Below are 20,330 nucleotides of genomic sequence, written 5' to 3'. Positions count from 1 at the left end.
CGAAAGTGGCAGCTTTATCTTAGCTGTGATGTAGCAACTCCCTCAGAACAGGCCAGGCCTCCCCTTTTTTGAGGTAGGAACACACCACTGAAACAGGGTATAGAACATAGACAGGAACGAGGGCACTAGGGGCATTTTCTGTTTTCTTTTGGGGAGAGATGAGGGGGCAAGGGGCAGCACAGCAGCCTGCCGTGCTAGGGGTCCCACTGGAGGCGGTGCAGGCAGGTGGGATGCACAGGACAGCAAGATCTGCAGCAGCTTCTCCCCACGCTGGTTTGATAAAAGAGGAATTCAGCCCAGTGGGTCTGTCTGCTCAAAAGGTCTCTGCTGGAGCAGGTGGAGCACAGAAAGATAGTACCAAGGAAATAAACAGTTTTTTCTCATCCCCCCCCCCCCCCCCAATTGTTGGTTTGGTTTTGGTTTTTGGTTGTTGTTTTTTTTTTCTCCAGCAAATAAAATAAAGGGAAAAGACCACACTAGAAAGATAAGTTGTGCTCTTGGCTATTTCTGCTAAGCTTTAATAGGTTTGCAAAACAGAGGTGTAAAACTTGCAAGAAGGGTGAAATAATTAGACTAGGAATGTGGGGGTTTTGTCCCTGCTGTATTTATCCTTGGGCCAGATCAGAAACATAAGACGTCCAACAGGTGTTTTCAAACGAAAGAACTGAACAGTTCCTCCTTTCTCTAAAAGCCACATACTTTTCCTATCTAATCAGTAATACGAAATGGGGAGGTGCTGACACAAGCAAGAATAGCTGATGACTTCATCAGTGTGGCAGCAGCTTTCCCTTTCAAGTGCGAGCAATTTATTGTGGGTTTGGGAGGTTTTATTTTGTTTTTAATTTTGTCTTCTATGCAGGAAACTGCAGTCACCCTTAGGACTGTTCCAGTCTTACTTTAAATCTAGGCTGAGGCAGAGCACAGTACTACGTGCTATTACTCTCTAACAAGCACCAACTGCTGCTCTTGCAATCAAAACAAATGGAAAGCCAGTAACTCTAGTCACCAGCAATTTTTACTCTTATTATTAGTGGATTTGACCTAAGAACTAGAGGGAGCTTAATCACCATAGCTAGATGTTAACATTGTGTACATAACCACGAAGGGTGAAAACTTCTGAAAAACTTAAGCAAATAATTTCTTCTCTTCCCCAACAGACAGACTGGCTATTCTGACATGGGAAAACCCTGTAATTTCAGAGAGGTGACCAGTAAAACTGCAACAAAACTGTTCCAAGATTTAAAGCAGCAGGGAAAGCGACCTTCTACAATGCAGTTACGATTGTTTCTCCATCCTCTTTGAAAACAGGCTCCTCAAAACTTTTTTGTATGGCTGTGTTGTTTTTCTTTTTTAAACTGTAAATTATGTAGTGAATTTGTGTCATGTTTTGCTGTGAGAGTTCTCTGGATTGTAGTTGGGAAATTACTTTTCACCTTTACAACATATTAACCTCTCAGTCACACAATCACAGTGTCAAAATTATCTACTGCCCACTGCAGCGTATTGTTAGAGAAGCTGAAGCTCCACTAAAAGGGAAAAGCGGTTTTCAGTGTAACTAAAGATGTGGCTGCCTACACTTTCCATGCTGGACAGGCTTGAGGCCACAGCTGCCCGGAGCCCTCGGCAGCCCTCGCCCCGCGGAGGGCTGGGTGCTCTCTGGGACCGACGGCTGTGCTGTGTTGCAGCGTGGCGCGTCTGGCTGCGCTTGTTCATGCTTCTGCCACAAAATGATGAGTAACACAAGAGACAAAAGAGCAAGTGTTCCTCGCTGGAGGAGCTGGTGTGCTACACAAGTGAGTAAAGCCTCAAAATGTCCATAAAAGAACTGAAGTGCCAGCTGTGGAGTCAAGCCACTTCCAGGCTTACCCAGATAAAGTACGAGTCAGTATCGTGATTATTTTCATAATCACTTAATTGAACAGAAATTAATACCTCCTCTGAGCAGCATTACAAGCCAGCAGCAAGCAAGGCATCATTCATGCTGCTGATAGCTTTGGGTGATTTTTCTGTGTTCAGGAGTTCAGATGCGATCAGGCCCTAACTGACTTTGGACCAGGCTTGTTCTGATGTGTCCCCTGCCTTTCTCCAGGTGAACTGTTCATTTTCTGACCTGGTGTTGGCTGTCCAAGTCTGGCATCACAGCATACTTCCTCCTCACCACCTGCTTTTCCTTGTGTAGATTTCCTGTCTACCATAATACAGATGCTTTTGGCATCAATGCAGTACCCTCACTCTCGACCATAAACCTCATGGTGAAATCAGCTAGCAGGGGTAGGAGCCTTCTTGTATGGAGCCCATTTCTGTATGATAAAGGTGAAGGAAATAATAAAAATTTCTCTTCTGACACATTATCTCCTAAAGCAGGTATCTTCAGCTGCCCAAAAGCACGCTTTTTCCCTCTTCCGTGAGATGACGTGTAAATAGTTAACTCTTTCTAAAAAAGTAATGAGAGGACACTTGTTCTATGACAACGCATTTGCTCTGAAAAGACCACCAAATGGACCACAGCCAGAACTTCTGAACGGGTAGGATTAATACCCATTGGTTTAATATTAAGCTAAGCACAAACCCCAACCGAGCACGTAAGGTATTTCTAAAGAAGGGAATACTGAGACTCAGGTTTTGTACTCGGGGCTGAGGAAACAAAGGCACCACCCTACACAGTATGAATTTTAATTGTTCTTTTTGGGATCTGTCAAGGAAATAGCAAAAGCCTGAAATTAGTGTGTAGTAGGAACTAGGGAGGTCCAGAGGGAATTGTTTATGATGAGGGAGGCAAGGTGGGCAAAAAAATGAAGTACTAGCTCCCAAGTCTTTTCTTCCAGGTAACTGCTACTCTTTGGAGCCATTAAGGTCTGGGTCCTCACACAGCCACACTGCCCCTGCCTTCCCACCTGCGGTCACTCCCCCCCCCCAGGCTGTGGGCTCCTTCATGGCTGGCACTGGTTCTGGGCGTGCCCTTTGCCTTTTAACTCTCTAACACCAGCTGTTTCCATGCCTCCATTCGTATTTGATGTTAATTCTGGGACATAGAGATCCCTTTCCACACTGCAACAAGTGCCCTGAAAAATCTAGGTTGCTGTTCTGAATTACCGTTTAAGCCATTAGTTGCTTAAGGAAGCTCGCCAGAGCCAGCAGCCAGCAATATTTCTTGTATGCAAACTGCCTCCTAAATAGTAGGACAGTCCTCCAGTATCCGCTCTCTGTCTGTGGTAGCTGGATTTCCTGGGGATGTGTTCGATGTGCAACATGATCAGTACAATAAGACGGTGACACACGTTTAGCAATTGCTTTCTGAGATTCTGTTAATACCACATAAAAAATGGTTCTCAGGTTCTGCACACAGACAGGTTTATGTAAAATATATAAACATTTGTCCAAGTTGTTACAGATTGCATAAATACGGCATTTTTACTGTTGCATTTACAGATGTGCATGTACAATGATGTGCAAATAATCACAATTTGATTACAATCTTTGAAAGGTACTTGAACCTTGCATCCAAGTAACGCAATGAATGAAAAATGCCCACCAAAGAATTTAAATAGCAAACTTAAAACATGGTTTAAATTCGTAACAAAATTCAATGTCTTCTCAGTAAAACTTTCACACATTTAAAATAGTTTGTATTCATTTTATTTGTATATGTCAAAATACATTTTTTTTCCAAAATAGTGGGTTTTGCAACTAGTTTCATGCAGATACAAGGTCTGCTCAGTACTACCAATAAAATCAATATAGCACAGTAGCCATTCATTTTTTAGATATAAAGAATAAATAACCTAAATATAAAACACTAAAATATTAGAAACATGTATTTAATCATTCACAGGCACCCAAACTTTACCAAATATAATCCAGAATATGCCTAACTGTCTTGTAACAGAACTCAATACGTTGCAGCCATTCAATTCTTTATTTTATGTTAGCGTAAGACAATGGAAGTCCCTATCGTTCAGACCCACCTCTCATACAGTTCAATTACAATAAGATATCTCAAACTATCTGTGTACCTTTAAAATCAAGAATCCTGAGCTTGGTAGTAAGAGCATAACCTTACATCTTCAAAAAACCAATCAACAGAGAGAGGACACCATGTCTTCCTTACCAAAACATATCCCAACCCCGTAAAACTAACCCTCACCCCCCAAGTAGGCAGTAGAACACAATGACCTTTTTAAATGAAGGGGTACAAATTCACATTTAATATAGTATACAATATAATCAATAATACAATAGCTACTACAAGCTTTACAATGTACAATTTGTTTTAATGGCTGATCTGTTCAGTGGTTTTAGGCAATAAACTATGTGCCAATAGGATGTCGTATTTTGAATGGTTTAGTGAAAATATAAAAGCTGTTTCTAACAAAAGCGATCTTAAGTACTTTTCTTTGTTTTTAAAGGCCACTGAAATGTATAAAATGGTCTGACATGATGGTGTTATCAAATTGGATGCCTTCTCACATGGCAACAACAGTGCATATAAACATTAATATGAGTGTAATGGGTTATGTTTTTCAAATGATTTAGTACATTACTTTGGCTAGCACAACAGTTTTGGACAGCACTCAGATAAATACAGGTAAGTGAAATGTAGTGAAGCAGTTATATTTATGCAATTTTTTATTATGGTGAACACTATCAAATAAAAAAAATGGGAGGAAAAGATAATAAAGTATTTTATATAGTTTAGACCTTTTGTAAAGATAGGGCTCCATACAATGTACAATGCCTAAATTCTTTATACCATAAAAATTAATGAACTTTGTTAAACACACTATTCTGGAGTAGCCTAATTTGCATTAACAGACATTTGCAATAGGGAAATATATTCAAGCATGCCACGTGGTGGTCTGAAAAATCAAACCAGTACACATTTATATATACAGCATCACTCAGTACCTGCTCAAATGAACGTGACAATTACAGGATCTAACATCTTTCACTACAAACAACTTTTTTTTTTTTAAAAAAAGTGACCAATAAAAGCAGAAAACAGGACTCCTAAAGTATTTCTAATTTCAACTGACTTTTAAAGCATTTTGTATAGGAAATAAATGCATATTGCACAAACAGTGAAAGCAAATGTTCCACCAAACATCTCTGTTCCAGGTGGTTGGACAATACAACTCTAGGTAGCTACACAAATATGTAATTTAAAAGGGTGTGTGGTCTCGGCAAATGGTAAAGCTGTGAAAACACTGTACAAGAGAATCTGGTACATGAATAATTAGAAGGGAAAAAAAATAATCCAAACTTAAGATTTAAAGAAAAACTGAGTATAGAAAAAAAACCTGGGAATTGTGGCACAACAAAAACATTATTGAGTAACTGTCTTCTGTGAGAGCTGAAAGCTTTTGTTGATGTAAAAGTGTTTATGTACAACTAAGGCTTACTGGTTAAATATCTGAGGCGTATCTGGCCTTGAACACTTTCCTTATTATGCTGTAGCTGTAAACAAGATTTCTCAGTCACTTTATCTTCTCAGCAGCTGCATTTTAACAGAAACAATGATCTTTATACAAAAAAACACACAGGTAAGAGGGCGTTTGGCAGGATATCTGAAAATTACAGTCTCCAAGGGATCTTCCCACACTTTTCAGTGACTGCCACACTATGGTCCACTGGAGTTACTAGTGATGTGCAATACCGTAATTTGCTGCTGTAGTAAACCCTTTATTTGGAAAGTTTGCTTATAACTCTGATCAAGGCCCCATTTTCATCTTTTAGCCTCTGGTTGTCTGCCTTCAGGTCTGGTAGCATCTATGAAAAATGAAACACGACAGTTATTTGCTATTATACCCCAAGTAAAAGCAGCAAGACTAGACAAGCACTGGGGGTAAAATTCTTTATTCAGCTTAAGCATCCTGGCAGCTCTCCCCCTTCATATCAGCAGGTCAGAAAGATTTCACCTTTTAACATGATACAGTTAGAGTTATAGATTTGGAGTTTTCATTTGCTTAGACTAGATGCACTAAATCTCAGTGGTACAGATGTCAACTGCTAACAAAAACATTTATAGTAGTGTGGGGAAAGTAATTAGGTGCTTCAAATTTCAGTCCAAAACCAAAAGATGTTAATTACCAACAATGTAAAAAGGCTTGTCAGTACTGCACTTGCAGAGTTTCAAAAAAACATGCTGTGGTTAAGCTTATCTACCACTGTGCTCTTGGATGATTTCATCCTGATCAGATACAGTGTGATTCAGCTTGTTAGCTCATAGCATTAATCTTCCAACCACTTCCAAACTTGCGTCGAAGCACACATCCGATAATTTGACATATTCCTGAACAGCATAGTTCACACACGAGCAGATCACTGAAACACCAGGCTGCAAACTCAAACATACAAGTTAGGAGATGGCAAGTTAAAGTTGCCGCAGGAGATGGGTGACACACAAGCACAAAAGCTGGGAGGCAGAAGCCAAGTGAGGTAAGAGCTGGACAGGCTCAAACAGGAAAGAAGGACAAGTCAGTGCACAGAGGTTTGTACTGGGAGAATTTAACTTGTCAAAGAAACTAGAAGTAATCTCAGCAGTCCTCCACATCTACATTCATACACTGACAGCAAACCACCTGTAATACTCATGGCTAAGGTACGTGTATAGTTTCTAGCAGGAGGTTTACACAGGAGGTAACCGCCTATTCCTGCACAGCAGTTATTCAGTAACATCAAGTGCAAGGGCACACAAGAGGTCTAAGTCCAGCTAGTGACGTATGTAACAACTGCTACATAACTCTTCACGATGAAATTTCCTTGCCACTAGTGTCGTTTTAATTTTATTCGAGCAAAATTATACTTTCAAGCTCATTATATTCAGAACTTTATTATGGAACAGAAAAGAACCAAGAAGTTTAAGAATGCAGGGTTAATTAACTGTGTGTTGCACTAGAGGCTTCATTTACAGATCTCCTCTAAAGGATTCCTGTCCACACTCAGTTCACCCAACAGCAGACCCTCCCATACAGCGAAACACGATGATGCACCGAAGATGACTGTGGTTACAGAACTTCTAGTTTATTTACCTACAAATACCAAAGTATGCGAAAGGACGATGACAAGATATCGTAAGAGGAAAAAAGGTGGTCTCTACCATTAAGTAAAAATCATTCTGCTAACCTGGACTTCTAACCTGCGCTCCAACTCTGCTCCACGGTGGAGCTTAGGACAAGCTACCTAAACTGAGTTTTTCACAGAGTCAGAATGAGGCTTCCATTATAGTGAAGTGAGAGCTGTGCTCTAAAGAGAAAGTGCTGTGAAATGCTGATTCCTTCCAAAACCCGTGTCAAGGTGTTTGACATTGGGCAACACAAGTAATCATTTGGCAATTTTCAAGTCTTATTTGTGTTACGTTTTCTAAGCTGTACAAATCTACTAATAAAAAAAAAATCACTGTTATCTGTGATACACATTATGGAACAACCCTAGGTTTCTACTACTACTACAGGTGCATGCGCGGTACACGCTCCTGTTATCTGGATATGACTCCTAGTATGTGTATCTGCAAACAGTGAGACAGTCATTTGTTCAGGCAAAGCAACTAAAACCTTTCCTTCCTCCTTTTCATTCTGTTAGGGACTTGATACCAAAGATCCTGGATGAAACCACCACAACAGCTTCATCTAGCCACGCACAAGGAAGCAAAGGAGTCTGGTTTTGTCCTTAAATAGGTACCGCGACAAGTGCTGTCACATACGCTTTCCAATGAAACCTCACACTAACTCCAGGAATGTCACAGTCCTCTTTCAACTTCCTGACTAGGGAGCTGCAGCCCATAATGCTTAGTTACATACAGGCAGACCCACAGAGTGGTATATTTTCTGGTAAACTATTTTAACAAAAAGGCTGCAGTTCAAATGTAGAGCTTTAACATAATCAGCTACCATTATATGTCTGCAAATCTCTGTAGACAGATTTTAATCCTGATTAAAGTAATGGGTAGAATAGTTACTAAGAATTTTTTTTTTCTTTTGCTGTGAGTCTTCTAAAGAATAGAAGACGACTGGTAGGAGACAAAAGCAGTTATGAATAATAGGAGATTGATCAGGAAGGCTAAGCTCGAGTAACCTAAAATACTTAGGCTTCTCATCCATACTAATCCCCACATACTTTAAACCTAGTCAGACAATTTTCTTGCAGCAGTGCATTCCTCTGGTACTCAAACTTCTCATGAGGTGACATCACACACCTTTAATGTGCAAAGGCAGGAAAAAAAACACCTTTGCAATAAATTCAGTAAAATTTTACATACTGTACTTAACACTTTGAATTCTAATCTGTTTCTTGCTAAAATACCAAAGTATTTTCCTGTTATGAGATCCTTGAATAAAGCTACAAATGCACTATTTTGCCTATCTGCAATATATGACTAGCTAGAAAATTTGCAGTGCTGTTGTTGAGCAAATAGTTATTCAAGAATCACCTGACAACATATGTGGAGCCAACTTGGATCTGTACAGTAATCATGTCTGTCTTTGCTGGAGGATTCAACATTTTTTACATATAAAACAGCTTTGTGAATTAAGATTACAAAAAACTCATAAACTGTTAAGGTACCTGTTTATATTAATCAGGCATGCTGCTATGGCTAAGCTACCATCATGTCAAGCCTCCCTATTCTATTTCCATTGCTTTTCTTTTGCTAGCCAGGCTCCTCAAGCTGCACAATTATCTGCCACTGAAAATTCCCTCTACTAAAAGGAATACTGAGTAGTTTTCTGTGGGTTAACACCCTGAATTGGCTTACCATGGTTAAAGGAATGCCAGTGCTAGCAAAAAAAACCCGGAATGGACACATGGCTGTGGACAGCAGTCATTAGATTAGCTCAGCTCTGTTGAAACACACCATTGTTAGCTGAAGCTGATGTACGATGGGCTTCCCTAAAGGGACAGCTTTCCCTCCTCATGCCAGCAGTATGCTCCTGCTGCTTTCTGCGTGTTACTTTAGTGATTCAACGATGCTGGAGAGAGATGGTTCAAATAATATAATGAATAGAGAGATCTGTTTTCAGCCAGGTCAGTGAGCTGACTTGACTCACTCAGCAAGGGTTAACACAAGGGAAAGTTGAGGAATGCAGGGCCTGGACCAAGAATAACCTTTCTATCCACATCCTATTATCAGACCAACTCCAGGAAGAAACAAAGCCAAAGGATAAACCTTCTCTTTATTTCATGCCTCTTAGTGAGGAAAACCTGAGATCGGACTCTAAGCGGAATGAAAAAAATGTACATTCATCACCTCTCTTTAAGTGGGAAGGGCGGTAGGCAAGGGGAAGCAGTTTAGCAAGTGTCACTGTGCAGAAGGAAAAATAACTTTTTTCACCTACACATCTTAAAAGCTGACTGAAACACCTCCAGTCTATACAGCTGTTACAAAAACAAGGAGGAAGGCAGGCATATAGATTTGGTGTGGAGTGAAACGATATTTTGTTCCTCATAGAAGCTGTGTACCTTCTGTGGGTGTCTGAAAGAGCCCTGCCATAACACTAGGGACAACAAACTGGCATTTTTTTCCAAGATGAAACTCAAAATAGTTCATACCTATAACAGAAGAGGACTGAACCAGATGACCTGGTAAGTATGAACCAATCTGACACCTTAGGCAGGTTTTTTTGTGTCTGCGTTTGTAGAGTCCATGCATTATAGGATTTGCTCCACAACTGGAATACCTATATATATATATGTAGCAATATAAATCAATAACCTTAACTCAGTGCTAAAACTGGGTATTTTATGCTGTCTAGATAAAAATGAGAATTGGCCAGAACCGCAGTGGAAGCTAATATGTGAAAATATTAATCAACTTGAAATTCCAATACATTTCTTAAAGAAAAAGCTTTGGTCCCCTCTAAACACTAAAACACACTAATGTAAGAAATGAAGTTGCTGATGCCACTGTTCAGGATTGCACAATACTGAAAACAGTTCTCAAACATTCTTTAGTTGAGACTAGATTTTAATCAATTCTATGCACCTCGATTATACTGCAGTAAGAAAGCTCAATTCTTAATTTCAATTTCTTAGAAAACTAGAGAAAAATCTATCTGAGCATTTACTCAAACATCAAAACAAGGGACTGACTTCAGTGTATCCCAGTGTGCACTCAAATCCCTTCAATTGTTGCCAAGGTTTTAACATGTCAAAGGTCTTCTGGATCATTGTCAATTTATCTTCCAAGCACGGGAGGACAAGCTTCAGTGCTAGTAAGAACACCACACCATACCAACACATCAGCAATACCTGTAGTTGGTACACCAGACACCATGCTTTAGCCACACTTCCATAACCGAGCAGCAGTCAGTCAGTTTCTGACACACAAGCGTTAATAGTAAAGTTCTGCTCAAGCACAAACTGAATTGTCAACACCTGCCTGGCTACACAAAGGAGAAGGAAGAAATTACAAGTCCACAGAGCGCAGTTGCCTACAGGACCCTGACAGCTTGGCAACCACTCGGGTCAAGGCCCTATTCTCAGTCACCAGTTGCTCATTTATGTGTCTCAAAGTTTGAATCTGCTTTATTTGTTGCAGGTTCTGCAGAAATCAAAGAAATAGGAATGAAAACGAGAAATAACCGCCTCCATGTTTATTATGTTTAAAAGAACTAGAGATGAGCAGAATTGAAAGAAAACTTAGAAGAGACAGTCCTGTTTAAAGTAGATAAGTTGCTGTGAAAGGAAAGTATCAAACAAGTGGCACATTCTTGAAAAGCAATCCAAGAACCAGCAGTGATTAGTCACAGCTTTCCAAAACAGTTCAGGATGCATTAACAATGAGAGCTATTCCTGGAATTCTTTACTTAACATCCTAATTGCACAAACTACATCTCCTATTCAGAAGTCTGTAAATAACGACACATTTAACATACACTTTTACATGGATGTGCAACAAATGATAGGAAAAGTATTTACTCTTTAATTCAAAACTTTCACATATTGCTTACTGAAAGTAGGCTTTTGAAAAAAGGCAATATATTAGCATGCTCTGTTTTTCTCGGAAGCCCAGCTTTTCCTAACAGGAATTTACAGGTTGATGGCAGAAGCTCACATCCTGTCTTCCACTCCGAGGCACAGTTATTTTTCTCTAGTATGGTTTGCTATCTACATATTTCACTTCTGAAGACCCCTCAAGGAACCAGAGATTGTGTCCTCCCTTTACAGCAAACTACCTTGGTCTCAATCCAAAGGAGCTAGAGGCATCATGGTTGTCTTCTGCCTATATCTGCCTGTCAGCTTCAATTACTTCAACAAAACTTTGCACATTTTATTGAATTTTAATTCAATAAAAGTATTTTAATGAAAAGTATTTGGAAGTTAATACCGTTTCCAAGCACCAGAGGGCGCGCAAAAAACGAGCTTGAAAGGAAACTTTTTATTAATCAATGACAAATATCAAATGTCGAAACAGTGGTACTTTAAAATTTTGGAGTGCAAATTTTTTTTTCTATTTCATCATGTTTCACTAGTTTTCTAGTCATACTTCAATTCTATCAGTTTGGTTGGCCCTGTTCAATATTATATGCAAGGTCATAACACAAAAAAACCCATGCTAAATTTCTCACCCTCCTTCACCATATGAGAGGATTGAACATTGATAAACCAGAAAATGAGAAAAGTCATACCATGACTGGTTAAAAATAAACCAAAAAGAGCCAGAATGCATTAAAAAAGCATTTTCCCTCTGGGGTTCAGTTTATACATAGATGAAAAAAAGCAAAATCAGTGCATGTGGTAAACACTACTTCTGTGTCAACATCTGACATCTACCTACTGCTTTTGTTACCTAAAAACCGATCATTATTCACTCCATACAAATGGAAGTTTTTCCTTTCACAATGGTAACATGCTGTCTAATACATAATTTAAAGTGCATGAGATAAAGGTTGGAGCAACATTTAATGCTTAAATATCTATGGAATTACATGCTACCATTATTTTTAAGTTAACAACATATAGGGTATCACATCAAAATCATAAATTGCAATTCCATCTTCATTGTATCAGGACACGTTTCACTCCAGCTATCTCTGAATGTTTCTCATTAGCCAGTATGTTACAGAAGCATGTCTCAGTGCCTTCTTGGAAGTCATACGTGTATGATCAGTTATGCTGGTGTAACAGCATTGCTACAAGCTGTGTGACAGGAGTGATTTTTGAAAAGTAGCTATAACTTAAGTTATTTCCTAATGACATTTTAAGAGACCGGTAATACTGTCAGACTACATATTGCGCCGACATAGTCATACACTTTGTTATTAACAGTCTAACGTGTAATACTTTACTTACTTTCAGTTCCTCTTCCATTTCAGATATCCTTCTTTCTAGAGCTCTTCTTTCCTAAATCAACAGATGTGTGTTAATATTGAACAATACCATTTTTAAAAAGTTGCTGCTTTTATATACTGTGGTAACAGTGAAATACTTCAATTTCAAAGATCATACAACCAAAAGCGTAGTGTGGACAGGAAACTTGTGATGGCAGTGATATACAGAGATTTTGTCAATATTGAATTTTAATACGAGGAGGAAGAGATACAGAAATTTAAATCAAGTCCTACAAAATATATAACCCTTCCTTTATGCAAATTTAGACAGGTTGTAAATACCATTTGTTTGGATTTATTTTTCATGAGCTAAGCTTCTATAATAGCTTAATATACAAGAAATGCAGAAAATTATCAGAAACAAACAAGAGTATTAAAAGAAACAAGCACAAAAGCATCAAACCCATCAGCTTTCACAGACAAACATAGCTGAAACGTCTGTCTCAGCTTAGTGGGATCTGCCCACACTATGAACTGCAACGTAGTGTATACACCCAAATTTACATCAAAGGAGTTCAGCTGAGTACCAAAGAAAATCTAGCTACCTAAGACTACCTGGTTCTTGAGTGAATGTTTCCTGAATATTTTCTGCATTTCTAATATAGTTTTCCTCTTTTTTTCTTTTTACCTGAGAAGCAGGAGACATTATCCATTGTAGAGAACTTCAGGTTGTTTTGATTACACTGATCACAGCACCCAAGCTAGCTGACTGAAAGTTAGCTTAGGGTTTTCTGTACTATGCTGTAGTCTGCAGTGCAGACACACTACTACCATATTTCTAAATTACATTATTTTGTTTAAACCTCATTTTCAACACAACTGACAAGATGAATAGCTAATACAACAGACTTCAGGGGTTTATAGCTTGATTGCTTGCTTTCCTGTGTCAGACAATGCAGTGTGTCTCATTTAAAAGCAGCTGCGGTTATCAGTACACTACATTCAGATTTTTCCAAAGTGTGAAAGGCAAAAGCAACAGATTATTGCGAAGTGGACATATGCATCTGCATACAATGGTGTTATGCAAACAGCAAGCAGCATTGACTGAAGTGTGTAAAACTTTGGTTAGATCATACCGCCCAGTAGATACTGACTCTTGCCGGTCACCTTTCAGATATAAATCATTTGAATTTAGTTTAATCATAGTGCAGTTATACCCCAACATTTTCCCATTTTAGCAAACAACTTTAAAGGTTTACCAAAATAATAGATTGCTGCAGTTGTTAGCACTTAAGGTAATTAAGTCCTCCGAGTTAAGACTTCTCCCATAATGATACTGACTGATAGTAATGGGCATAAGTTACCAGCGAGTTAAAGGCAGTAAGGAAGTGGCTAACAAAAACCCCACACCATCTTACATTATTTAGAATTGTATCCGTTTCCTACTAGCTTTATAGAACAACATACATCATCAGTGTTCTTATCTTAAGCAATATTTAACAATTCCCGCGATTATCAAGAGATGATCAAATCTCAGAATTTCAGAGGGTAGAAATTGCTAGTCCTTGTGCTGCATTTGCTTAACTAGCATGGTTCAGCTTGCCTAAGAACAACCATTAGAAATAAAATCCTTATTTCATTAACTTTGTATACTTCACATTACAGAAAAGAAACATTTAAATGGACTGGCCTAGACATAAGATTTTTTGTAAAAACTTATTGTTCCGATTAGATGAAGTTATGCTGCTCTTTTTTCTGAGCTGCTTGCTCTTTTAGAAACTGGCTTGAGGAATGCCAAAAAAATAACATTGCAGTTTCACTGGGAGGATTTGCTAGTATTATTTGATTAGTCCCTGGGCTCAAAGAAAGGGTTTGAAATTTCTGCAATCTAGAATTTAACTATAAACTTCAACAACTCCATAAGGTATGCCAGGGAAGGTCTGTAACCCCCCAAATGAAGAAAAAACAACATACATGCTAGTCTCTCAGCTTATAAAATACAATAGCTCCTTTGTATTTATCAAAGGAACTAGGAACCACAGACTTGATGCAGTGAGACTGAGGTACAGGGATATACACAGGTGAAAAACTGACTCCAGAATTACAAAATTAATAAGAAGTAAACCCAGATACCTACATATATTTGCATATTCAGTAATACCAAAATAAACACCTCTCCACAACCCAGATTCTCAGCTGATGAATTCTACATTTGGGGGAAACTGGTTAGAGGTACCTACAATTTTGAAATCTAATCCAGACTGAAACCTGGCACTTCATATGAAATTCTGCAAAGGACTTTTAGCGTAATTTTGAGTGACAAGCTGTTAATGAAACCCTAATTTTTGCCTACGTATTGCTAGTACCTTACATCTGTGATCTGATCTATACCCCCATCACTATGGAAATAGCCTCTGTCTGGTAAACAGTTCTCAAATAAACAATATTGACAATGCATCACCACATCACACCATGGAAACCCACTTCTGAAGGCTGAGTTCAAATAAAAATTCAAAGCCAGTATTTTCTAAATTTTATTACTGTGCAACTCTAGGTTTAATAAATGTTCCCATCTTCTTTACTGAAAAGGTACGTTTCAGCTGGAAAATGTCACAGTTCAAAGATGTCTTCAGGTTTTTCTCTGCCAGCCTTTTATTTCTTCCAATTTATTCTCATCACCACTTCACTCTTCCCCCTCCCCTTTTCTCCATGTAATATATATAAACATCTTCACTAAAATAAAATATAAAACTGAAGTCATATACTTGGAGAAATATACTTTGAAGAGCTCTACAATTTGTTTCTACTTTTTTACATGTTGTTACATTACATGTTAAAAAGGTGTCTTTAGAATTATTCGTACATTCTGAATTTGGTAAGCTTATTTCTAGAGATCAGCTATTGATGACTAGCAGCTGAGAATCCTGCCTCAGTCACTTTCAAAGTGAAAGTAACTCCAGATCAATGGAAATAAAATCACAAGTAATTTCCTGTTTTAAATTCTTGTCTGAAAAGAAGTTTAAAATTACAAAATACAAGGAACATCTCTTAAATCTTGTGTAAATCAGTGTTCAGCCATACAGCATTATCACTAAGTTTATTTTTTTTTATCTGCTAGTTTTAATACTAATACATTTAGGAAGAGTAACATTTCTGAAAGACATTTTGCTGTTGGACTAAAAAAAAGCTGCAAGAATTTCTAATATAGTCAATTGTTTTAATGCAATGGCCTAATTTGGGAAAAGGCAGAGCAGTAATTTAAAGCAGAAAGAATGTCTAGCTGTGCAGTACAGAACCTATATAGCAACGGATGCAGCTAAATCTATGATATAATTAAATGTCCACTCGTGTGGCCATGATAGCAAGCAAGAAACCAGTTAAAGCTTCTGCTGAAACTTTACTGATGAAATCACTGTCTGCAGCAGGATGCCAAAAAATCAAAGAGAAATAGGTGCTAAAAGGCTGCTGCAATTATCTGGAGAGATTATTAAGATAAAGATAATGGAAATACTCTCAGGCACTTCCTGAAGTTCTACATCTCCATGTGCACCTATAAAATCTGCCAAGTGTTTGTTTATATACCAGACAGGTTAGTAGAACTGAAGAATTGTTTTCTAAACTTCAAATATGGGAAAGTAAACATAAAAGGCTAGTGAATGTGAAGTTTACCAGGGATAAATAGATGTATACAATATCACTTATTACTGTCACAAGTCCATTTAGTTTGCTTCCCATTCAAGTGTCTAATGTGTCACTCCAAGATCAGGGGAAGAGACAAGAACATGTGGCCAGGATCACGAAGGAAGCCAGGACCACAACAAAACCAATGTTGTTTTGCTTTACATTGCTGTGGAACTGAACTGTTCTAGGAATAGATTTTAAACCAGCATGAAACTACAGCCTAAAATTATCATGTGTCCAACTTCTGAAATAATTCCTGTAGTCTATCTCACATATGGATTTATTACACACCTCCTTTCCCATTCAATTTAGGGTTGTCTCTGACTCTGATGCCCTCCTACTGCACTGCTTACTCATTCTTTTCCCCCACTCCAGTGTCATATTCCCTCTACAGTACAAGGAAAAAGATGGATTATGATTAATCTTCTATCATTAGCAGGTTTAAGGTCTCATGTCTGTGAGGCAGAAACAGCCGCTTCATTACCAACAATAATTGGTAAAAAACCACGCATGCCAATGGAAAGCTCTGAGGAAATTAAATTCTCTGAATCTTGGAAATGTATTAGATGATGAGATGCTCTGAATCTGCTTAACCCTCTGGAGTGCCAAGATTGTTTTGGATGAGATGGAACAAGTGGCAGATCCCTGGAGGGCAGTGGGGTTCCAAGAGGTAACCTGAAGGCAATTCTTAAGAATAATTTCACCTCACAGTATCTCACATTCATTACCACTTTGAAACCTAAAATCCCCAAATCTAAAAAATCCAAGTTATAAGAAAGGCTTCTGTTCCCACCAAAATATATCCAAGCCAGGGGTTGCAAAACAAACTAAAACAAAGCCTGAATGGGAGTACTTAAGAGATCTTTGGCAGAAACTCACCCTTTTCTCCATTTCCAAGAGTGATCTGTCAGCAAATCTTTCTTGTCTCTGAAACACAAAATTAGTGAAGACATTGATACTTGTTCTTAAACAACAAAACTGAGGAAAAGCAATTCAACTGGACATTTTAGTATTCTGTCCGAAGTATGTCTTCAAAAGCATTTTAAAGTGTGTTCAGGGAAGTAACACTGAAACAAAGAATAAAGAAGAATGAGCTGCATTTATCACACACTTCCTCAGTGACCATCCCCAAGTAGTTTAATCACTACATAGCCTTTGGTAAATAGGAGTAAAATAGTATCCCTATCTAAAAAGATGTTTGTTTTGTAATGCTTTTAATGTACTTCACTGATATTTATAGGGTATACATCGAAGACACTTAAATACAGGTAAATTGTGGCAGATGTTATCTGAGAATAGGAAACCGTCTTTCTACAGCAATTTAAGACAAAATTTAACTGCTGTGTATGTATTTGGTATTACTGTATGCAGCACTGTTATCTGACAGCAGCTATCTGTAACTGGAGCGCACTATTTGCTCTTCAGTTCTAAGATACAGCTATATAACCAGTCAGGAAGAACTGGCAGGTTATGTCAATCTGCCAGCAGGTTTATGAATTAATCCATCCCAACTGACCGTTTGAATATAAGCTTAACAGTGTAGAAAGTGTTTATCCCTATCCTGTAAAGAAGTTCCCAGATACATGCTGGCAAGCACCACTACTACTTAAATAGGCAGGAGGCAGTCTCACACATTTTTTCACAGCTGAAGACCAGAATCAGTCATTCTTTTTAGAAGCAGAGAGGTACTCTTCCTTCACTCCCATTCTGGGTAAGAAACAAAGCTCAGGCCTAATAAAGAACAGCTTACAGCATGGGGTGCTTCTAATTTGCTGTCTACTTTGTCAGCTAAGTACATGCTTCTTGTTTTATACAAACCTGAGTGGTCTTCTCCAACTGTAGCTTAAGATCTGTAAGTTCCATGTTGGTATCATGTAACTGTGCTTTCAGTTTTTCATTTTCAGCTAGAATCTGTTCATAAAGCTAAAAGAAAACATTAATTTTAAAAAATGCCAAATAATAATTCAGTGAGATTAGCTGAAAAATTTAAAAGCTGTGACTGAGCTGCATGTAAAATGAACAAATATATTAACAGTCTAAGAAGTAAAAATCAGTTACAGATTTTAAAGAGGTTTAGAATTAGCTAGCAATTTAAGGAACTGTTACCAAGTATTTCCAGAAACAAGCAACATCTGCCGAAGTGCAAAAGCCAGAAGCTGTTTTGTAATATGTATCTTCCCCCACTGTAGTGGTTGCTCTGGTCCTCCACTCAGCTGAGCCGCTTTAAGCAGCATTTGTGATGCAATGTGAGATTATTTCCAGACAATTTATGAAAAACAGTAATAAAGTTCTATTTTTGCACCAAAATTACTGGATCAGATACCTTCTTAAAATCAGTGCTATCTTCTTTCTCTAGTCTACTGCAGTATGGTTTTCGATCTTCAAGGTAACTTTGTGACCCTGATCGCCCCTGTGCTGAATCGTAACGATCACCTGAAGACATGCTGAGGGATCCTGTGTCATATCTGTAAAAGAAGAGTTCTTATTTTTCTTTGCCTTTGCATTCAGGCTGAGACACTACTGTATCAAACGCTGTGAGTTTGCCATCACCCAGCTGAAAACAACAAAGTGCACCATTAAGCCAGTCTTCTAATTTGATGGAAATTTAATTTTTGCATTTCCTCAGTACTTCAAGATTCTGTGTGACATTTTCAAATTGCTCAGTCTGCCAAGTGCCTGTCCTGTATGCAGAGAAATCTTTTCATTAAATTAAAATATTAAAATCAAGCAAATATTTACATGTCTTAAAGGACTTTATGTTAATTTAGATACTTTAATTCTTCTTTATAAAAAGAAAGTCTACTCTTAAAAAACATATTACTTTGATTGAAAGATTTTTTTAAAAGTAATCTCTAAAGTATCGGCCTAGATGAATTATCCAAGTATTATTAGAGAAACCAAGGAGATTTCAAAACTATTTGTTGTGAACTACAGTATTTCAACAGGAGCATTTATGAAACACATCTTCAGCAAAGTCTTTATCCCATTAATCATAAATTACCAACAGTATTAATAAAGTTTAGAATAATTTCACACTGTTCATGTACTGTAGTAGTTCTATTTAACAGATTTTCAGCACAGATGGAACATAATAAAATCTAGTAATTAATTCTAAAGGTCTAAAACCAAATGAAAATTTAACCCCCTCCCCCCCCCGATATTTCTCCATTCTTTTTAACAAATCTTTAGGAAATCTGATTTTCGGAGACTGTAGTACTTTTCTTGAGACTCCTTAGAAAATTTTCAGTAGGGCATTCTAAAAGAGGGGTAACAAGAGCCTCTTGTCTTCTTTGTAAAAGCTGACTTCATACTGAAAAATCTGTAGGGAATGGTACTGTTTCCACTGTTCTACAAAATGCCTAGCCTGCCTTCAGTGCACTACAAATAGAGTCCAATATATTCCTCAGAATGGAGTATCCCACCCACACGTGGAAAAAAAAATATTCAGTACTGTAGCTTTACACTCGTATTTCACACAAACGTTAAATGTCATTAACACTTTTACAGCTCATACCAGCTGACTACTAGGGTTAAGCTGAATTTGTACATAAAGAACTTAGAGTGAGAATATGTGAACAAGAAGTGTAACAATTTTAGATTAATTTGTTTAAATTGCACATACCTTGAAAGGCTATCACTCTGAGGACGGGAGGGTTAAAAAGAAGAGAAAAACAACAGATCAATACAACAGAAAAAACAATAATTTAATTGAACAGAATATATAACAATCTGTAAACAAGTATAACTAAACAGTTATGTTAAATGCACACACTACCCAACAGTATGTATTATCTGAACATTGTCAATTTTGTTATGTCTGGAACAGAAAAGAAGTATGTGCTAGAATGTGCTTGCCAAGATGTGATTTACAAGGACTTTAACACTACACTCCAAAAGCCTGGACTGTCCTAAACACTGGAGTCATTTCAGCAGTCAGCGATTTGCTTGGCCATGTTCAGCACTCTGTTCCCTGAATTCCCTGTTCCTTTTTCCTCTTCTCTACTGTTAGCAATAATGCTTTGATAGGTCAACGTAATAATGACTTCAGCTGAAAATAATAATATAAGCATATTATAACATAATATGTTATATTATATATACGCTATATAGAACATAGCTCGATGGGAAACAAGCTACTGTACCAACAACATAAGGAAGTACTTATTAGACTTAATTTAACGACATAATTTCATTTTTTTAATATTACTTTCATTCATTCATTCCAGATGAATTCACAGACACAAAGTTCACTCACTTAATACTTGACAAGTGAAATTTAATTAAAAATGATGACTTAAGAGTGAGGGAGTGCCCTCTAAGCATTACATCATACAAACCTTTTTCGCCTCTGGGTGGTCAATTAATTTATTCCAATTATAACAACAA

At 37.7% G+C, this 20,330-nt stretch overlaps 1 protein-coding gene across 3 annotated transcripts in view; it reads right to left on the bottom strand.

Annotated features, from left to right (window-relative positions):
* Nucleotides 1-3,620: 3,620 nt before the first annotated feature.
* The window catches only part of PPP1R12A (protein phosphatase 1 regulatory subunit 12A), a 121,897-nt gene continuing 105,187 nt past the window's right edge, over nt 3,621-20,330 (bottom strand). For all 3 annotated transcript variants that reach the window (XM_056338939.1, XM_056338940.1, XM_056338941.1), the window contains 6 exons: nt 19,567-19,583; nt 18,268-18,409; nt 17,763-17,867; nt 16,824-16,871; nt 12,286-12,336; nt 3,621-5,766 (listed from right to left, as the gene is read on the bottom strand). In XM_056338939.1, the coding sequence (XP_056194914.1) occupies nt 5,680-5,766; nt 12,286-12,336; nt 16,824-16,871; nt 17,763-17,867; nt 18,268-18,409; nt 19,567-19,583 (450 nt within the window). In that variant the 3' untranslated portion in view covers nt 3,621-5,679. The remainder of the gene's footprint in view (nt 5,767-12,285; nt 12,337-16,823; nt 16,872-17,762; nt 17,868-18,267; nt 18,410-19,566; nt 19,584-20,330) is intronic.

Source organism: Falco biarmicus, chromosome 5 (assembly GCF_023638135.1).
Source record: "Falco biarmicus isolate bFalBia1 chromosome 5, bFalBia1.pri, whole genome shotgun sequence".
Taxonomy (NCBI): domain Eukaryota; kingdom Metazoa; phylum Chordata; class Aves; order Falconiformes; family Falconidae; genus Falco; species Falco biarmicus.
Note: the sequence above shows the minus strand (reverse complement) of the source record. Positions and strands in the feature narration are given on the sequence as shown.